The 21,169-nt window shown below is 37.9% G+C and overlaps 1 protein-coding gene across 1 annotated transcript in view; it reads right to left on the bottom strand.

The window, feature by feature from the left end:
- The window catches only part of slc25a26 (solute carrier family 25 member 26), a 63,774-nt gene that overhangs the window by 3,560 nt on the left and 39,045 nt on the right, over positions 1-21,169 (bottom strand). Inside the window, 5 exon segments of the mRNA XM_056252819.1 lie at positions 1,423-1,465; positions 1,468-1,495; positions 5,297-5,361; positions 7,785-7,854; positions 14,874-14,918. Coding sequence (XP_056108794.1) covers positions 1,423-1,465; positions 1,468-1,495; positions 5,297-5,361; positions 7,785-7,854; positions 14,874-14,918 — 251 coding nt within the window.

Here is a 21,169-nt window from a genome sequence, read left to right as displayed (position 1 = left end):
GGTCTTAAATCACTGTAACACTCTAAAGGAGGCAACTTACACTATATCTAACCAAAGCTCCAATTGATTTCACTGCACCTGGAGGTCATTATGAGGTCATTGCAACATTGCTAGCATTACTCTCTCAGCGGGCTGCTGCATCACCCTAGTCCACCCGTATGCGGCTGTAGCCTGGGTTGGGGTCGCAACACTTCAAAGCTTGGAAGAAGGTTAGCTCACAAGCGCATGGTTGCATTGATTGCCGATGTTTTGGTTGGTGTGGTTAGAAGCTTTCCGCAGAGCTCCGAGTCTGACACACATGGAAGCACTTTCTGGCTTCACTAGTCTGCAATTGGAGCCATTACAGTAATTACAGCTTTAAAGCCAGGCAATTTGTACAAGGCATGCAGTAGTGAAACTGCCAGAGTTGTTGCCCTTTATGCAAGCAAACCCCTTTGCCTTCTCTGGGTTTTTTTTTTTGCCCCGGCTTCTCTTAGAGTTTTAAATATTGTAATCTGGGAAGGGATTTTAGGAATTCCTTGAAGTCGTACAGTCTATTGTGTGTACTGCCTAAAAAAAGTTAATCATCAACTGAAGACATTTCTGAAAAGTTTTAGTTGGAGAGAAGAAAGAATATTATTATGAAGAGAGAGATTCACATGATCACTTAATGGGCATCTGTGCAAGGAACAATAATGATTGTCCACTTTTTCAACAGACCTTTTAATTATTTGTCATCCAAAAAAAAAAAAATTAATATATTTATGAATGACCTACAGTCCCACGAAGCAATGCGAATTGTGTAATCAAATACAAAATTATTTAACAATAAAGATTTTAAGGGTCAGTAAGAATTTTGAAAGTAGTATCTTATGGTCACTAAGGCTGAATTTATTTGATCAAAAACACAGTAAAACAGTAATATGGTGAAATATTATAATCAAAAATATTTTTTTTTATTTAAATATATTTAAAAATATAATTTATTCCTGAAATGGCAATACTGAATTTTCAGCATCATTTCTCCAGTCTTCAGTGTCACATGATCCTTAAGAAATTATTCTAATATGCTGATTTGCTGCTCAAGAAACATTTCTTAATAATATTAATGCTGAAATCTGTTGTGCTGATTAATATATTTGTGGAAGCGGTGCTAAAAACAATTCTTGATTCTTTGATGAATAGAAGTTTCAAAATAGCAAAATGTATTTGAATTTTTTGTAATATTACAAATACCTTCACTGCTAATTTATTGGGTCTTTGCTGAATAAAAGTATTAACTTCTTGACAAAGGTCTTTGCTGAATAAAAGTATTAACTTCTTGACAAAAAAAAAAAAAAGTTTTGGAAAGGAAGTGTGGTCGTGTTTCTTAAAAGGGGCTTATAATGTATGGGGGGGGGGGGGAAACATGTTGACTGAGGAATGCAGTATCAGGACACTCACCCAGCTATTCCTCGGCTCCTCCACACCTCATACAAAACCACTGGATATTTCCATTGGCTGTGCTCGTCCCAGCCTGACGAAAAGAGACAAAACACAGTAATGATGGATGATCCGTCTTTAAGCTTCCTGTCAAACATGTAAACACACACTGTGTTTTGTCTTCCTTTCGATTCTGCTCTGTTCCTGGTATACTCTACCGTCTCCACCTGTTCAACAGCTCCCCTTTCTGCTCATTCTATATTTATAGTCCCTTTTCTCCAAACCCACATTACCATCTTCAAAACAGCCATCTATATCAGGGAACTGTGAAGGAGAGTTAACGTAACAACTGTGTGTTTTACACTGGCACACCACTTTCTGAGGCTAATTTCGATGGCTCTATATTTAGACTCGGTTCGTTTTTCATATTTCAGAGTTTAAGTTGATGAGTTGACTGTACATTGAGCAGCCCGGTACACTGCAGTTCCCCACAGGGCTTGGAAAACCGCCTGGAGTGCATGTAGGCCAAAACACACACAGTACAGCAGACCTGCCTGAACATGAGGTCTCAATTTCTTTGATTGGTCAAATGGACCAAAGAGAGAGAGAGAGAGAGAGAGAGAGGAGAGAGAGAGAGAGAGAGAGAGAGAGAGAGAGATGAGAGAGAGAGAGAGAGAGAAGAGAGAGAGAGAGAGAGAGAGAGAGAGGAGAGAGAGAGAGAGAGAGAGAGAGAGAGAGAGAGAGAGAGAGAGAGAGAGAGAGAGAGAGAGAGAGAGAGAGAGAGAGAGAGAGAGAGAGATTTGGGCAAATACAAGGCAACCTGAAGTGACCTGAAGCATGCATGACACTTCACACTGTCAGCAAATGGCGTGAGGAGTCAGGTGCAAAAAAGACCCTTCACTCACTTTTCTACTTCTTTAAGGGGCCAACATTTTATTCAAATGCAAAATCAACTCCATTTATAATGTTTGACAAGTATAAATGTAGTTTTTCTTGACCATTCCCATCCTCTCTCTGACCATTATAATTAAACGTTTGTGCTACCGTACCTTTAAGATTCTATATGTAAACAACCTCTGTTATGACTGCATACTGGCGTAGTCCACGTGGTTTTATTTGTAAAGGGACAGTTCACCCAAAAATGGATGTGTATTTTCTATCCTCTGTGGAACACAAAAGAAGATATTTTGAGAAATGTTTTGTTCATTTTTTGTCCTTGAAGTCAATAGGGTCCAATGTTGTTTGGTTTCCAATATTCTTCACAATATCTTCTTCATGGTCCACAGAAGATAGTCAGTCATACAGGTTTGGAACAACATGAGGGCGAGTAAACTAAAAATGATCAAAGTTTTAACAGTAAAAGACTGCAAAAATGCAAAATTTTACAGCAAAGTACGGGGAAATGTAGTTTTTGGAAATGAAAAAGAACAAACCAGCTTGTAATACACAGTGAAAAACTGTAAATTGACATTCCCAGACATCTCTGTGTGACAGCTCGTATTTAATGCTTTCTCTTCTTAGTATTATCAGTCATGTATATTAGGGTTTTATGTTATATTGTATGTTGTTAGATTAATGTTTATTGCATTATTTTAGTGTCATGTGTTACCATGATGGTGTTTTGTATTTATGTATTACACTGTGCACATTCTTATATTATGTTCTTATATTAAAGGTGCTCTATGTAATTTTTAGCAGCCTCTAGTGGTGATGTAGACTGAACAATGTCAGTGTAACAGTAAGACAGTAGGAAGTAGCATTACTGTACTGAACGTGTCTGGAAATGTTTATTATAAACAATATGATAGTAGTGGGATGAGTAACGTTAGACAGTAGATCTAGTGCATAAAACAAGTATACATCCTAAAGCACCTACTTTTTCTTATCCTGGAACAGTCTTTTGTATTCATTTCATGTCTCATTTAGTTCACCTTGTTTACTAATAATTCAAAAGCTCTGCCGATGTTGATCCGTGTTTTCGTCCTGAGTCGATCAGAATCACGTTTGGCCTGACAAGCTTCAGGAGATAAAACTTTTTTTTGTTTTTTATATATTTGTGGAGTTTGTGTTTGTGTTGTTTTGGGGTGTTATCAGACTCCATGTCGTCAGCTGAAGTGCCGTCGGTCGCATAGACTGTATATAAAGAGAGAGGCTCGGGACCGCGCATGCACGTCACATCCGTTGGATTTCGCGGTAAATCCGACCCGGAGACTTCACATATAAATATGAATATTGGCCTTCAGAGGTAATAGCAAAACCCGACTAGTGGATCAATGCAATGTGTGATTACAACCCCTTCACACACAGGCAATAAAAAAAGGATTCATTTTAGAAGAAAAGCTACATAGAGCAACTTTAATATTTAGCTCAGGTTGTGGAAAAGCTACCTGTGATGAACTTTGATTCATCATGTGTCTTTCTCTTGCCCACCTGTGTTTTTAAGGTGTCTGTTTACTCACAGAGGATGGGCCAAGTCTAAACAAACTCAGACCATCTCAGGTGGTTATCCGAGTGTGGTTCCCTTCATTGCAAAGACTATGTACGTGTCAATATGCATCTTCACAATTCATCGCATCTTTCCATTTTTTGTAAATCTTGGTTTAATGATATATTCCCGCATTAATGATTCAAATGCTAAACATGGCTCTACTGTTGGGTCCATCACTATAGCTCTGTTCTAAAACCTAGTGACCTACATAGACAGCTGACTTCTAAGACAGCATCCTAACAATGGAACCTCATAGGTGACAGATTAGGAACAAAATAAGCAGCAATTAACGGTTCTCGATAGCCTGGTTAAAACCAGACCATTCTCAGTTGTAACTGAGTTATGGTCTGGCAAAGCGTCATAGACAAATCATTTCCAGAGGGGCGTCACCAACGGACGTCGCGGATAGACCTAAAACCAATCAGAGCGATGAAGGAGATGACGTACGCAGAGCGGCGAGAAACATCTCCGAGTGTTGTTCTTTGCTCGGTTTTTAACAAAAAGGAAACGTTCAAATCGCTTAAAACAGACGCGATAGCTGATTCGAACGAGTGATGTTCGACGGCGGCATCCATCTTTGTAATGTAGGCTACAAAATCTGCTTCAAAATCCCAGCGCTGTCGTCATCGTGTAAAGCCCGCCCCAACGTTTCTGATTGGTGCCTCGATTTCGACGGATTGGAAATGGGTTTGAATGAGCTCTTTGCCAAACTAACTTTCAGAACAAATCTAAATTTGCCAGAAGTTGTCTGGGTTTTCCCAGGCTAGGTTCTCGACTGATTTCTACATTGTTTATCGTTAGCACGTTGCTAAGCTAAGGGCACAATGATCTAAAACTGCGCCAGATATTGCATACTAGTCTAAAATCAGCAGTGTATTAAATACTTGTTCTCCCCACTGTATATTATTTGTAGCAGTGCATTCTGGGATTGCCTTCTCTGTTACATACAATACGGCTTTCGATTTGTGCGAAAATTTGGCAGAAGCTGAAGTTGCATAGCCTTTGCATCAAACTTATAATGCTGCCTAGATTTTGGAATAGAACATCTGCACCAGAAACCAAGTCTGCAGCCTTGCAGCTCTGAAGTGCAGTTCCGTTCCAGTCCATAGACAACTAGAAATTACACTTGAATATACAAACGTCTTCTGACATCTAACATGCACATACACGGCTCTGTCTGTTTTGAGTCTCGACTGGACAGGGGACAGTAAGAGGGAGTGCATTTGTGCGTCAGTAGCGTCCCTGGATAACCCTGCTATTGGATCAAGCTGTGTTTACTAAGGCTTTTTCTTCACTCTCTCTCTCTTCTGTTGCTTTTGTCTACATTAGGGCCGTTTGTTTGCTCACCTTGCACTCCATCTGGGAGGCATCAGGACACAGATTTAAACAACAGTTTCAAAGTCTCACCTTAGCCAACATTATCCAAGTCTTCGCCACATCTAGCGGAGTCGTGACGAACGCAGCTACTCCACCTGAAAAGAGACGTTTTGTGCATATGTATCAGCACACAAACACAAACAAGCACTAATTACAGTGGTAATCATGTTATAATTACCACCGAGAATAAATGTAAATATGTGCCATGAGATCAGCACTGATCACCCGATGGAAACGTTCTGGAGAAAAAGAGCGAACGCAGATGAATTTTTAAAACTAGCCTGGCACTGTCACGCACCCGTAAACACTCATGCACATTCATAAACTTGTTTTGGCGTAAATGAGAACAGAAAGAAGTTCCCTCTCTTTTCTAATAGAGGATCGGACAAACAACAGCATCAAGCTTTAAACGTTCTTCTCAACGCTGAAATAAACCATTAGTTCTCCCATAATGCCTAATTTCACTTCACTAACCAACAATTAAAAATGTCCCAAACACAAGTGATGTGTTTTTAGAGAAATGTTCCAGGAACAGACTGACGATTACCACTGAATATAATTTTGACTCAATCCTCAGATTGCAAAAACAAACAAAAAGATTACAAGTAAGTACATGAATGGTTCCAATGTAATTACATGTATACAATGGAAATTAATTCTTCCATACAAAAATATTTCAATTTGAGCAGTAAAGTTGTTACCTTTAGTAGCAGTTGGGTTAATTTTTTTGGCCTAAATTATGGTAACATGTTGCCAACGTAATTTCTAACTGATGTTTTTCTTTATGTAAACAACAGTTTCTCCCTGATTTAGACATTAGTCAGGTTAGACGACATATTGAATTTAACACAGATGCAAATGAGGCTGTGAGGGATGGAAATAGAGTCTTTATAATGGTTATGCATAGGATAAAGGTCCTAGATCATGTAATATTTACAACTTTTGAAAACGTTTTATGGAGTTAGTCTACAAATTTTTCGTCAGCTGAACAGTCGGTATGTTGTCAAACAACAGTACAATCCATTGAACTATTCTATTCTATTATAGATTAATACATATTGTATTCTATTCCGCACAGCCTGATTTTTATTCCTGTCAAAAATTCTACAAGAGCTGACTAAGATCAATTCTCTTGTTCCTTGCTGGCTGAAGGATCTTCTCAATCCTACCCAAACAGCCAAGTATCTTCCAATTGTCTTTTGCTGTGTATTTTATATATATATATATATATATATTATATATATATATATATATATTATATTTAAATTGTATTTATGCGTATATATATATATATATATATATATATATATATATATATATAAACACAAATACAATTTAAATATAATCAATAATAATTTTAAATTAAATGAATAAAAGAAAAATTACTTTTTTTACCTACGCCATTTCTTTCTTTTTATTAAATATACTAGCCCATTTTCCCCTTAAACTCTATTCAAAAGCATCTTCTACATGTTTTCTTGTGCGTATAAGGAAGTAGTCACCGGATTTACCAGCTTTACATGATCACGGTAATGGAAAGAGCATCTATAATAGGATATAACTCTGGACAAACAAGGTTAGCACGCGTTTCTACGTCATTAGATTCATGCCACCCCGAATAATGTTTAAGCTTCATGGCTCTACTTTCAAAAAAGCAATGCCTTCTTCCATTGTAACTGAATTACTGTAGATGCTGCTTTTGCTTGACTTATCCGTGACTTGCTGTTGATTACCACTGAAGTTGTGACATTGTATTGTATTCCCAATCTTGTACTAAACCAAGAACAACACTCCTTAAAAAGTAAAAGGAAACAATATTGGAGATGGAGAGAGATTGGGAAAAGAAAGCATTTCTCATTTGTTCTCTAGAGGCTTGCAGCTGTGGCAGTGATGGCAAGCAAACGCAACCATACAATGCATCACTATTCACATTTGTTTGGGTGATTTCACAACAACTCTAACAACCGCAATCCACCTAAAGCGATACATCTGTGCCAAAGCAGCACATGTGTGCACACAATCCGAATCCAACATCACACCCCAGGTGGTGTGGCTGGCAGCCATGTTATTTCCCCTTTGGCTGAAGCATCCTTGTCCCTCCATTGTGTCCCAGTACCTGATGAATTATCACTCTGGACAGAGATGGTGCAGCTGCAAGGGCTCCTGGGCCAGACTTGAGCTCTTTTAGAGTAAACTCTGACTCTAGTTCGTGAACTCTATGACTGCTGACAATAGCTACGAAAGTTACGGAGCTTGATGCAGGGGCAATAAAAGGTCAATGTTGCACACTTCCTCTACTGACTCTCCACCTATAATTAGCTGTTTCATTCCCTCTCTTTTGGTGCACACCAGCTGATGAACAACCTGATATGACCATCTTGACCTGTGTGGAATTAAACAAGAATGCAGCTGGGTAAATTTTGGATATTCCTGGCATTGGACCCCATCCCAACTCCTTATATCTCGTTCTCCTTCGCTCTCTTTCCCAGACCTCTGTGCCGAGGCTAATCCCACACACCTGCGAGAGCTCCGCACACTGCTGCCTGCCAAGAGTCCAGTCGTCCCCCCTGCCTCCTCCACCACACGGCCTACAGAGAGAGAGAGAGAGAGAGAATTAGGGATTATTACATTTATCAGTCACATTTAAAAAAAAAACAAAAAAAATCCCTTGGGTTTGTATGTATGGGAACTCAACAGAACAGCTATCTTAAATGTCCACATCTCCAGTATGATGTCAAGAGATTCATTTTCCCAACAAGGAATGTTGACAAAATTTGAAAGAAAGAAATCTTCCCTTACTTCCACAGCTTTTGTGTACACACATGCTAACTCCATCAATCCCTGGAAAACACTTCTTTCATGCTGGTTCAGAGTTTTCCAACAAACGAGGGGAAAACGATATTGAGCTTTGATGAGTGTCACAGATGGAAGATTATGATGAAAAGGGGAAATACTAGTGCTGGCTAAGATATTAGATCTGTTCCAAAACCTAGTGTGCAGCTTATTTCTGTTCTGTTCTATCTACTAAAGTATCCAAACTGACAAAAATTGCATGACGTGGCATGCAATCAACTTTGATGTTAGCATGTTGCTAAGCTAACAAAAATATTAAACTCTAAACAACTATTAAAGTACACAGCACACAGAATATCAAAATATTTTTCAACATTATATATGTCTTTACTGTGACTTTTGATCAATTTAACACATCTAATGCTGAACAAAAATATTAAATTGTTTTGGTTTTTTGAAAACATCAAACCTTTGAATGATACTGTATGCATACTCTAGTTGCAATGCATTCTGGAATTGTCTTCTCTGGAAAGCATACATGTAATGCTGTCTTCATGTTTGGCAATAATGAGACATCTTAGAAGCCAACATAATGTTGCGCCCTTTTAGAAGAGTTTTTATAATGCTGTCTAAGCAGCCGGCACACTCGGTTTTGGAACAGCGCTACTGTGTTTTTGAGACAGGTAAGGCAGGTTTGACGGGATCTCAGTCAATTGCACAATTTGTACTAATTTTAGGATGGCTAATTGTAGTTTGAACTCATAGTATTTAAAGAGGTGAAGTAGGAGGGAAGGAATGTGGTAAGTTAAAGAGAAATGTGTGTGTGAGGACTGTTGTAGAAAGGAGGGGGAGTTTCAGTGAGTTCACGTGTTTGTTGGTTTTATGTTGTGTTTGGTGGGAGTTATTATGCAGCCAGGCTGCAAATAATTGCTGGAGTTTTCCTACGACCTCAGACCAGGAGCATCTGATGGCTAAGAAAGGAAAACAATTGAAGCACAGCATGAAGTAATTTAGAATGATCCTCTTCAACTCTGTGCACAAGAACACACACACACATAAATGTTCTCTTCGTCAGTACATCATGTGTGTTTCATTAGCTGTCAGATTAAGGAAGAATCTTTGTTTTCAAGTTCAAAGAGCTTGTGCTGGAGAACATCCATTCCTCCACGTCAAACTCACTGGAAAAAAAAACTGGAAGCAAGTTCCCCTCGAAACAAACTGATTGGCCACTGATCTACATGCCAGGATGAACCTGACATGAACTACATTTGACACAAAGACAGGTGTTACATTCAACTGCAATTATGTTTTATCATTAAAATGACATATAAAAAAAAACGTTGTTACCTTCCAAAATATGTCAGAATGCCTTTATAATGAAAGTACAGTGTGTGCTGCATTTTCTGTGTTGCTACATGTGGGCAGTATGGTGGATTACATGTCTACTTAGACTTCTTAGCATGTCTACTGTCTTCTATAATCAGTTTTCTCTTTCATGTCAACTACTGTCATGGAAGAGAACCAGCTTGTTGAGAGTCTATATTGAAGCAAATATCCTTTAAGTTTAGTAAATATTTAGTCATAATGTTGATCCATTTTAGTCTGTTTTACCTATAATTTTAGTAAATGAAAATTATGATTTTGGTTGATGAAAAAGATTAAAATGAAAAAACATTTACAAACATTTTATGCAAAAACTCATGATTAAACAGAGGTAGTGGCAGATTTTCTTCTATATTGTGACGTACATCTGAGTGTAACGCATTAGAGAAAAAGATAATAAAAAAAAGAGAGGGACTTGGTATCATACATCAGTTGTTGATTGGATTTCGCCGTTGCACTCAAAAACGTTTAAATGGACAAAATTTTGGCATACACCACCTGAGAGAAGTCTGTCATTTCATCATAAGACTAAGGTATTTCAATTAAAAATTGAGGTAAAAAACAACATGCATTTACACCTTTGGGTCCAATTCTTTGGGTAACACTTTTGGGTCCAATTCTCACTATTAACTTGCTTATTAGCATGCATATTACTAGGATATTGGCTGTGTATTAGTACTTATAAAGCACATATTAAAGCTGTGCAGTCTGTAGCTTTTTTGGGGTTAAAAATGATCCAAAATACATATTTAAGAAAATACATAACCAGCCAGTGTTCAAAACTATCTGCTTGCTTTAGCTCGATTCAAAGCGGAAAGCTTGTAATAATGTTTTTAATTCCAGTGGTACTGGTGGATTTCCGCGGGAGATTCGAGCATGTCTTTGCAACATTACGTCACATCTGTACACATAAAGAAGAAGTCTCGGCTAGTATAAGCTAGATATTGCGTGTGAAGATGTTGGAGGTGGAGATTTATAGCCTTTTCTCACAGCACTTGATATAATTAAACTTATCAATTTGATGGCGGATCCAAAAAGGTTCAAACGACAATCACCAGTGACAACTGCAGATTCACCCGATGTAAAATGCAAAAGATTTCTTTCGGACTTCGGAGTGGCTACAGAAAAAAAAGAGACCGACACCGGACCCATGCGAAAACAAGGATACATATCGGAAGGACATTACATGTAGTCACGCAATCCTGACGTTGTTAACAATAACAATTTGAGAACAAAGTATAATTTGCACGGTTTTACGTGATATGATAAGCCATTGTTAGATTTAATCAGCGCGATTTACAGCAATGTCAGAACCAGAACAAAAGTGGATGTTACTTACTTGTTCAGATGACATTTTCCAGTGAAAATTATTATGTTGGTCATACTTCCAAAAAGAATAATCTGTGATTCTGAATGCCAGTATCCACACCGGCGCGGCGACTGACAGCTGCACACTCTCCTCAAACATTGTGTTCATCCGCGCTGTGCCGTGTCAAAGTACAACTCACGTTAAGTTGATATTTCCGCGAATGACTGCAATTGCAGATTTTGAACAGAGATGGCGACAAAGAGGAAAAACTGCGGACTGCAGCTTTAATGCCTTATTCTGCATGACCATATTGTACATCCCTCAATCCTACCCAATACCTAAACTTAACTAGCTTACTAACTATTAATAAGCAGTAATTAGGAGATTGAGGCAAAAGTCATAGTTAATAGTTAGTTAATAGTGAGAATTGGATCCTAATCTAAAGTGTGACCAAAAAATCTTAAGAAAAACAACATGTAAAAACTATACTTGTTGTGAACAACACCATGTTTAGTCACATTCAAATAAAAAAGAACCAAAAATTGGCACGTGTCTTTAAATGAATGACTTGGAGTTTGTTTCACCACTGAAAGGTCATGGATGGAGAAATTTGTAGACGTGAGCAGGTGGACTCCTTTCATGTGGAAAGATGGGGAGCTTGATAAACTGACATGGTCAGGGTAGGCTGTATGGTTTAATAAAGCACTGTGAGAAGCAGCGAGCCAGGCACTGGCAGCCTTGTGTGACAGGAACAGTGTGTTTAATATGATTCTGGCAGCTACTGGAAGCCACTGAAGAGATGTGAGTAAAGGTGTAGTGAGAGAGGATTTCTAGAGGTTAAACATGCTCAGAGCAGTAGGCAGTGGACGAGTTGCAGGTAGTTGTGAAATATTTTGGGCCTAAAATGGGAAATTAGGTTATTCAGGGCTAAAGAAAGAGCCTGATTTGCTTGACTCACAATGTTAAACCCACATCTAAGTCTGGCGTAGCTTGAACATTTCATCTGATAATAAGTATTATAAAGTCTGACTCAACTAACTCTTTCATTTAACCGAGTGCCTGAGATCAATTTAAAAACATCTATGTGGACAAATAGACCTTTTTCTAATCATACTTAAACACTAAACGTAAGATTTATTTACTATAGTCTTTTCCGGAACACACCACCTTGGCCAGGCATTACTCCAAATGTATGCATCAGCTTCAATTACTCAAAGCAAACTAAGACTTGCTCATGACACACTTGCACTTAATCATGGGAAAAAGTTTGATCCACTGACACATAAATGTCGAGTTGAGTGGGCACGGTGGGAAATAAATGGCCGGCTGATGTAATGACACAGCTGCTCAGTGGTTTTGTAACAGAGCAGCGCTGAGTTTAGGGGATTGTTGGTAGATAAACTTTGGGAATTGTGGGATACGCTGGAGAGAACAGATGGTTTACTGCGGCCTGCCACTCGGATGCCGGGGCTTAAATTGTTTTTGGTGCGAATGACTTGAGAACTGGTTTGGTGATACTTGAGGTTTGATTTCCCAACATGAAATGCTTGCCAGGATTGTAGATTGAGGCATTTTTTAAGTTCTCTGCGGCCCACTGCACTTTGTTGCACTCAATGTGCTCAAAAACAAAAACATGCGCATAGTACACAAACAGTACATCAAATCTTTTCATTTAAAAAAGGAAAAGAAAATGCTGATATGTTCCTGTGAAGGATTATTATTTTTTCACTGCTTTACAATTACAATTCTGGCATACGATTCAGCTGCTCAAAAATCTCTAAAGGTGTAAAATATACACGCACGTAGACGCAAGGATGGCGGTATAAAACAGAGGTGTAACGGTAGAAATTCCTCACGGTTCGGAAAATTCATTGTACTTTCACTATTTATGGTTGACTAAGAGACTCACTTAAATTGACTACTACTTATGCTGTCATTAGTTACTCACCCTCACGTCGTTCCAAACCAGCAAGACTTTTGTTCATCTTCGGAACACAAATGAAGATCTTTTTGATAAAATCTGGGAGCCTTCTGTCCGTACATAGACAGCTACGCAAGTTACGCAACTACCACTTTCAAGCCCCAGAAGGGTAGTAAAGACTTCCTTAAGTAATCCAGTGATTTAACCTCAGTGCTTTGGTAAATTGTTAGGTTTATTTGCGCAAACACTTTATTTATATAGTAATATTAATCTACAACGCGTGTTAACGTAACGTCCGGTCTCGAGTCAACACAGCACGCATTCGTCATGATGCTCTCGACAAAATTAATATTTTGTAAAAGTAACAAAAAATAAAGAAAATGTACAAAAAAATACAAATATCATATAAATACAATAAATGACTTTAAAGACCTTGATCATTTAAGGTGGTAGATGGCATAACGGCAGCACACACTAATAATACTAAACAGAATGTTATCGTACGTTGGTGTGGCAAATATAGTTATCATTGCAGTTTTTTTGCCGTGAAATGGACTTTACAAATAAAATAATTATCAATGTATTCATTTAGAAATAAATCACTTTTTATATAATGAATAGACATAATAAATAGACATGTTTAAAACGGTTTAGTAAATTCAAGTTCAGAAAGGTAGTTAAATGTGACAAAAAATGTGTAAATTATTTTTCAAATTTCCAAATAAATAGGCATTCAAAACTGTTTAATTATTCATTGTAGTGCTTAAAATGTTTTAATGTAAGCTCATTGATTGTCCCTACCAGTTAATTTTTTAACATGCCTTCAAATAAAAAAACAAAAAGCATTTGGCAGAAAGATAAAGAAAATACATTTGTAAATGCTTTGTAAAAAGGTTTTAAATTATTTTAAAAATTGGAAAAAAGTATCAATTTGTCATTTATAGCTACATTGAACTACATTTTTTACTTTTTTTTTTACATTAATTAAAAATAGTTTAAATATTGTGTCATTTATGTCAATTACCTGTTCGTTTAAAAGGGGGGTTATTTTGTAGTTCACCCAGAATTCTGTCATCATTTACTCCATTTATTTATTCCAAACCTATATGACTTGTTTTCTTCTGTGGAACATAAAAGATGATTTTCTGAAGAATGTTGGCAATTTTGGTGAACTCTGACTTTCATTTCTTTCCACAGTGGAAAGAATGTCAAAACACAGGTTTGGAGCAACACAAGTGTAAATGTAAATGATGACAGAATTTCAGATGAACTATCCCTACACTGATTTTTGTTTTTTAATCGACAGTCCTACTCCATATAGCCAAGCATATAAAACCACTGAAACCACTGGTGCTGTACCTGGTTGGCCCTCAATGTCCAATGTAAAAAAAAAAAAAAAATTGCTGAATTAACCCTACACTTTTTCTTTTTTTTACACAAAAATTAGTTTCCAGTGTCATTTAAAACTGAAAGCACCCTTGAAAGAATGTGGTATTCTTGGAAATAATCAATGAAGCGAAAGCAGTCGTTTAAAACCAACACTGGCATCCCATGCCATTGTCTCATCTACGCTTTCTTGCTTTTCAAAGCCATGCTCTTTTGAAAGACAGTTTAGCAAAGACTCACATTCCAGCAGCTCCACACAGATGGCCGGAGAGGCCGAAAACATGGACGAATGAAGGAGTGAGAAAATGCCTTTGAAAGTGCCACAAAGAGGCGGCCATGAATGACACTCCTTATTACGGTGGAGAATTGCGGTTAAAGCTCGCCCACAGCTGCACGTGCTATTGTCCTCCGATGCCTCTCCTTCTCTGCTTCGCTCTGGTCGCTAGGCCAAGAGCGCTAATGGAATTTTCTGCTCTCGCCCTGGAGACATGTCGTCATCCTCACAAACGGGGCCTTTTTTGAAGAAAAATTACTTTTATGTGGCCCGGACCAGACAATGAAAAAGGAAATGGACATTTGGCTAAGACTCGATGTTTGCGAGAAATTACGATTCCGCTTAACCACCGGTGAGGGCGACCAATAAAATGCATCGTCATTTTGAGAGCATCTAAAAAAAAAGAGAGTTATTAACCGATATGGTGGCAAAGTGTTTGTAGTTTGGGTTGTAAATGTGTCAGACCATTACCAGGCCATTATTCCTTCATTTGAGCAAAATTATGAGGCCAAATTACAGCAAGTGAAAGGTGGATTCATACCTTTAGGTACTCCCAGAGTGGAAACTGCACCAGCGAGAATGGAATCTGAAATTAAAAGAAAGAGTTTTTTATTATATAGAACAGAACAGAAAATGTTAACTGCGTTAAAGGGATAGTTCACCTAAAAAACGAAATCAAAACAAACAAAAACAAAATCACTCTCCCTTATAGTATGTCGGTCCAATCTGTATGACTTCTTTCTTCAGTGGAACACAAAAGGATAAATGTTGAAGAATATACTAGCTGCACACAGGGACGGACTGGGGCTAAAAAACAGCCCTGGACTTTCTCCCAAATAGGCCCATCATCCAGCCATTCGCCCCTAGCCACTAGGATGTCCTGATACTATGCCACAATACTGTAACCTATATCAGACAAGGTATTCACAGCAAGTAATATCTCAAAAACAATGATGACAATTGGGGTTTTGTTTATTAATGAAGCCTCAGTCTTCAAATAAAAACAACAAAATGTACAATGCCATTACATCTGCATTGAAAATAAAATACAAATAATGAAATGTCACTGGCTACAGAAACCCTAATTACACAAACTTGTAATTATAAAACATTTAGTTACTATATACCAGGGGTCTCCAACCTTTTTGTGTGTGAGGGCTACCTCAAGGGATAAAATAATCTAGAAGGGCTATACTCAAAAATATTTATTATACATATAACATGGTGGTGTTTTTTACCTTACCTTTACCTTTACGTTTACTTTTAACTTTTTTATTTTTCACCATCATATGCGAAATAATAAAATATCTTGATATTCTGGTTCAACAATTCCTGAAAAATTTGTAATATATATATATATATATATATATATTATTCTCTAAAAACCTATTGTAGCATAAACATTTAGTATAAATATTTAATGCAAAATAAATAAATAAACTGCCATAACTTCTAAACAAAAACATTACTGCATTACATTTAATAGCCTACATTTATAAACCTACATGACTATTAATATAACAGCATTTTTAATATGAATACAGGCACATTTCTGCCAAAAAAGTTTGTTTTACTAAGTTACAGTTAATTCATAAGTTGTGGAGTGAAATGTCTTCTAACTGGTTTGTTCTTGGAACAATGTTTCACCTGTTTTTTTGCGTCAAGATGTTGAGAATATCAACGCTGTTTAATCTGGCTTTTAACTAGCTTAAATCACAGCCATCTGTGGGTTTATAATAGAGATAGAGAATTCTGCGCTGAATTGAAATGCTTCTCAGTGGATCGCGCAACTCTGTGTAATAATGTTCGCGTGATCGAGATCAGTCCGCACAGCTGCTTCGGCCGCGATCGCAGTTTTTTTGGGCCGAGCTGATAATGCTCGGCGCTGGCATCCAACTTAAAGGTGCATTGCTGCCACCTACAGTACTGGAGTGTGAAACAGATTAGTGGGGGGAAAAAACAGGTTATGACTGCGTGTGTGGCGGGTGGTGGGCCGGCCCGCCGGCCGTCCTGGAGTACCGGCCGTTCTGTGATACTCCAGATCACACAGATGGCCAGTCCGCCCCTGGCTGCACAATGAAAGTGAATGAAGATTCCATAAAAGTATCACCACCATTTGTTAAGATTTTTCCTTTAGTATTCCACAGAAGACAGAAACTCATACAGCTTGGAACGACATGAGGAAAAACATTTTTTTTTTGGGTGAACTAATAATACTCTTAAGTCTGGATACAAACTCTGTCGTACAGTGAGATAGAACACAGTTTTGGGGATTTTTTTGTTGTTGTTGTTATAAATAAAAAACAGCCTTCAGAACAACCAAAATAATGCCATTATGATGTGGGGGGGGAGAGAAAAAATAAAGCGCAGAAGTCTTCTGTAAAAGAAAATGGATTACTTCTGGCAACTATGGAAGCATATGGGTAGCAATATTCAATTTGAAATGTAATATGCAAAATGACAATGCAATATGTAAAATGGCATTGCATTCTGTATTTAAATTTACATTTTACATTACCATTCTAGCAACGTTTGGTGCAAAATGAAAAGGCAAATGTAAATTATGTAATTTCATTTTCAATTTCATACACTAGTTTTAATATGCATATTGAAACGCTTTATAAGTTGCAAAATTAAAATGAAAATGCATTACAGAAATGATTAGCATGTGTAGCATGTTCAAGCAAAAACTGTGGCAAAATGATCATTCAAATGTTATTTTTCTTAATTGCATTTACACTCACAGTCAAGACACTTGCGATTGCATTTTCATGAAATGTCCCGCAATGAATGTAGCAAAATTCAATGTGCACATTGAAAATGCATTCCGAGCCGATCACGCCCCCTCCTGCCCTGTCAATCACTGCATCAAGGCGGGGCTTAAGTTGTGTTGTTTCTCTCTATGGAACCAGGTACTTGGAAGCATGACGCCTCCGGATCGAAGTGGTAGGACACGGGGTAAGTTGGCAGAAAGAGAATAGACAAGGGGTCGGTAGTGTGACCGCAGCCGCAGGTAAAGCCGGGTGTCACCCCATTTTATTTTTTTTATTTTTTTATTTTTGGCCAAAACGAGCACTTTTCGTACATACGCTCTATGGTCACGTAAGAGTGTGATCGTCAAATACACTCCACAGTCCAGACTATGGAAGCATATGGGTAGCAATATTCAATTTGAAATGTAATATGCAAAATGACAATGCAATATGTAAAATGGCATTGCATTCTGTATTGAATGCAATGCCATTTTACATATTGCATTGTCATTTTGCATATTACATTTCAAATTGAATATTGCTACCCATATGCTTCCATAAAGTTCAACCACAAGCATTGGCCATTTATCTCATGTGTCAAACTGTTTTAATACTGATGTCTGTACGTCTGGAAGTGTGAAGTATATATGAGTGTGTGTGTGTGTGTGTGTGTGTGTGTGTGTGTGTGTGTGTGTGTGAGTGAGTGTGTGTGTGTGTGTGTGTGTGTGTGTGTGTGTGTGTGTGTGTGTGTGTGTGTGTGTGTGTGTGTGTGTGTGTGTGTGTGTGTGTGTGTGTGCGTGTGTGTGCGTGTGTGTGTGCGTGTGTGTGTGAGAAAGACGCAGAGGGAGATGATAAATAAATGAAGAGTCTGTGGTCACAGAGAGAGAAAAAGATAGAGAGAACAAAAGAGAGAGAGAGGTGGCAGAAATCCTCCTGTTCACCCAATCAGGCACAGCGGAGCAAAAAGAGAGGAAATCGATGGCCCTGCTGAACCGTGGATTGACAAAATCCCAAAATCATGTGACTGGCATAAAGCCAGAGCTAAGGTGTTCTAAGCTAGGGCATTGCTAGGCAGTTATTACAGTGTCCTGAGTGGTTTCTAGGGTGTTGCCAGGCAATTACTGCGGTGGAGTGAGTGGTTGATACAGTTATGCTAGGGAATTCTGGGTGGTGCTGCTTTTTTTTTTAGCCAGTTGGTAAGGTTTTAAAAAAAGTGATGGTTAAGGGGTTGCCAAGTATTCAATAAGATGTTTAGAGTGGTTGCTAGGGTTGCTAGGGTTGCTAATTCACTGTTACTAGTGTGTTTCTAGGCAGTTGTTAAAGTATTTGTTAAGGGTTTTTTCCGAAACATTTGGTAATGTGTTCAGAGTGGTTGTTAGGGTGTTGCCAGGCAGTCGCTAAGGTGTTGTGAGTGGTTGATAAGGTGTTGCTAGGGAATTCTAGCTGGTGCTAGTGTGTTTCTAGGCAGTTGCTAAAGTGTTTGTTAGGAGTCTTGGGCAGGCAGTTATTATAGTGTTCTGATTGGTTGCTAGGGTGTTGTCAGACAGTAGCTAAACTGAGTCCAGGGCATTGCTAGTCTGTTGCTAAAGTGTTCAGAGTGGTTACAGAGGTGTTGCTAGAGTAGTACTAGCGTGTTGCTTGGCAGTTACTAAGGTGTTCTGAGTGGTTGCTAGGGCATTACTAGGCAGTTCCTCAAGTCTATGATGTTTTAGGGCAGGGGTCTCCAAACACCACGTCCTGCAGAGTTTAGCTCCAACCCCAATTAAATACGCCTGAACCAGCTGATCAGTGTCTTACTAGGGCCTTAAACTGAGATCAGTATAAGAAACTATGCTCCATACAAAACTCTTTATTGGAAACATCTCATTGGAACAATAGAGTTTAATCTAATACAAAAAAAGTCTGACTGTGAAAACAAAACCCTCATTGGCTTTAGTTGGAAAAACGTCCAAGTTTTGACAAAAATGAACATAACGAACACAATGAAGCAGCACTGTAAACGCTGCGTGGGCATCATGCACACTGCCAGAGCGTTGCATCTCTGATTTCAAAACAAAGAACAGATTGGTGCAATGTGACCCGATGCTGGGGAGTGTGTGTCTTTGTGCGTTTTTCTACAAAAACTAAATCAGCCACCTGTCTTTTATTACCAACGTGATAAATTCAGCGCCTCGGTGCTCAGGAGAAGTGGAACGCTTAGAGGAATCTGCTAAAACAGAAACGAGGCACAGCTGATTTATACATAAGTTTAACACTTCTGGCAGAGACGGGGCGCCTGAGCAACACAGATGGTCAGATTTATATTGATAAGGCCGTAATGGATGAGAAGAGAGAGCGGATGACGGATATGGAAAGACAGAAGGATAGAAAGCAGGTTTTTGACCAAAGGCCAGAAAGCTTCTTCACAAGGAAGAGTCGTTCCAATGGATGACGGCAGATTTAACATGTGTGGTCTGAATGCTGACCAGCTGTACCGATATCAGTTTAAGCACATTTGCATCACACTTTTTCCCTGAATTGCATTTATAATGTAGATTAAGGTTTCCTGCACCAAAAAACAAACCATAACGGTGTTGTGTGGTATTGTCGATTTGGAGATTATAGAGAAACAACAACACACCGATGTGCATCAAACACTCTTCTCTGCTGTCAGTGTCGCTATCACGGTGTGTAACTGTCAGGTACGTTATCATTGAGAGATAGGGCTGGCTGTGTGTTTGTGACGAGGTTACTCATGGGAATATTAGTATTCTGTTGTGTTCTTCACTGTCAGGCTCCTGGCCGCCAGTGTGATATCTGGGAAAACAGATGTCAAAATGCATTTAAATGAAGCTTGATTGGGAGGGTGGCGCTCGGCATGCTATTTGACAAATGGCTTTAATAGGTCAGACGGTACTGGATGAATACTAATGAGAGGAGAAAGGGATAGAGATCAATCTGAAACCGGATTCAGTTCGATTGGATTCATTTAAATCGCATTCAATTTTAATTTGTCTTGATTAAAATGCAATGTAATGGGTTTTACTTCATTTCAATCTAAATTAAAAATGCTAATTAAATATTGGACTATCTATAATTTGCACGAAAGCCTATCTGATAGTGTTGTCTGTCACCTTTTTATGAACTTTTATGAAGCATTAAAGAAAAAACGGAATAAAATGAATGTAATAAATAAAATGATATTACTAATAAATATTAAAACACACTAATAAATGTCTTTGCATTAAATTAATATCAAACCGAGGGGCCTTTAAAAAAAGACAGCAGAGGGACAAACAACAGGAGTTTGTTTGATAAAAATGAAAATAAATATTAAAAACAGTGTTTGGACATTTCATCCACACCAAATGTATAAATGTATTTGCATTAAATTAAAATCAAACTAATTGGAAACTAAAAGAACGACAGAGGTACACTTTTAAAAAACACTATTTCACAAGAAAACAGAAGCTTGGTTGATAAAAAAAATATGTATGGATTAATAATGTTAATAATAATAATAAAATATTAATAAATATTATACACTTCATTCACACTATTTTTTTTGCTGTAAAATTATGCTAAACTATTTGATTTCATCCATTTATGTATATATTTGGTAAGTAGAATCCTAATGTGACAGTAGACTAACAGCTTATTCACAGAAAAAGCATAAATATTCAATTGAAAGTGAAGGAGAGTGAGATACATGCAGGTAAAATAGAAATAGCCATTGTAAAATGAAACCGTTAAAATATTTATAAGATAAATACGATTTTGAAGAAAATAAAAATACTGTCCAATGGAAAGGTTTTTTTTGTGTGAAAAAAAAAGAACGGTTTTGATATTCCAGTTCTGTCTATGACGTGAGGGAAGACAGCATCTGCACAGTACTGAAATAAAAAGAAGAATTATTAAAGCACATTGGAAAGCGGATATTTCTCAACCCTAGAGGGACGACATACTGATCACTCCAGAGACACTCAGCGAAAGAAGAAAAGAGAGTGAGGCAGAGTGACAGGAAGTAGATGAGGGCCAGATGGATATGTCATCAGCATCGCCATGATTCAGCAGCGCTGGGTATGAAAACAGCAGACGGACTGGA

Source organism: Rhinichthys klamathensis, unplaced genomic scaffold (assembly GCF_029890125.1).
Source record: "Rhinichthys klamathensis goyatoka isolate OS25496 unplaced genomic scaffold, OSU_Roscu_1.1 h1tg000098l_1, whole genome shotgun sequence".
NCBI lineage: Eukaryota > Metazoa > Chordata > Actinopteri > Cypriniformes > Leuciscidae > Rhinichthys > Rhinichthys klamathensis.
Note: the sequence above shows the minus strand (reverse complement) of the source record. Positions and strands in the feature narration are given on the sequence as shown.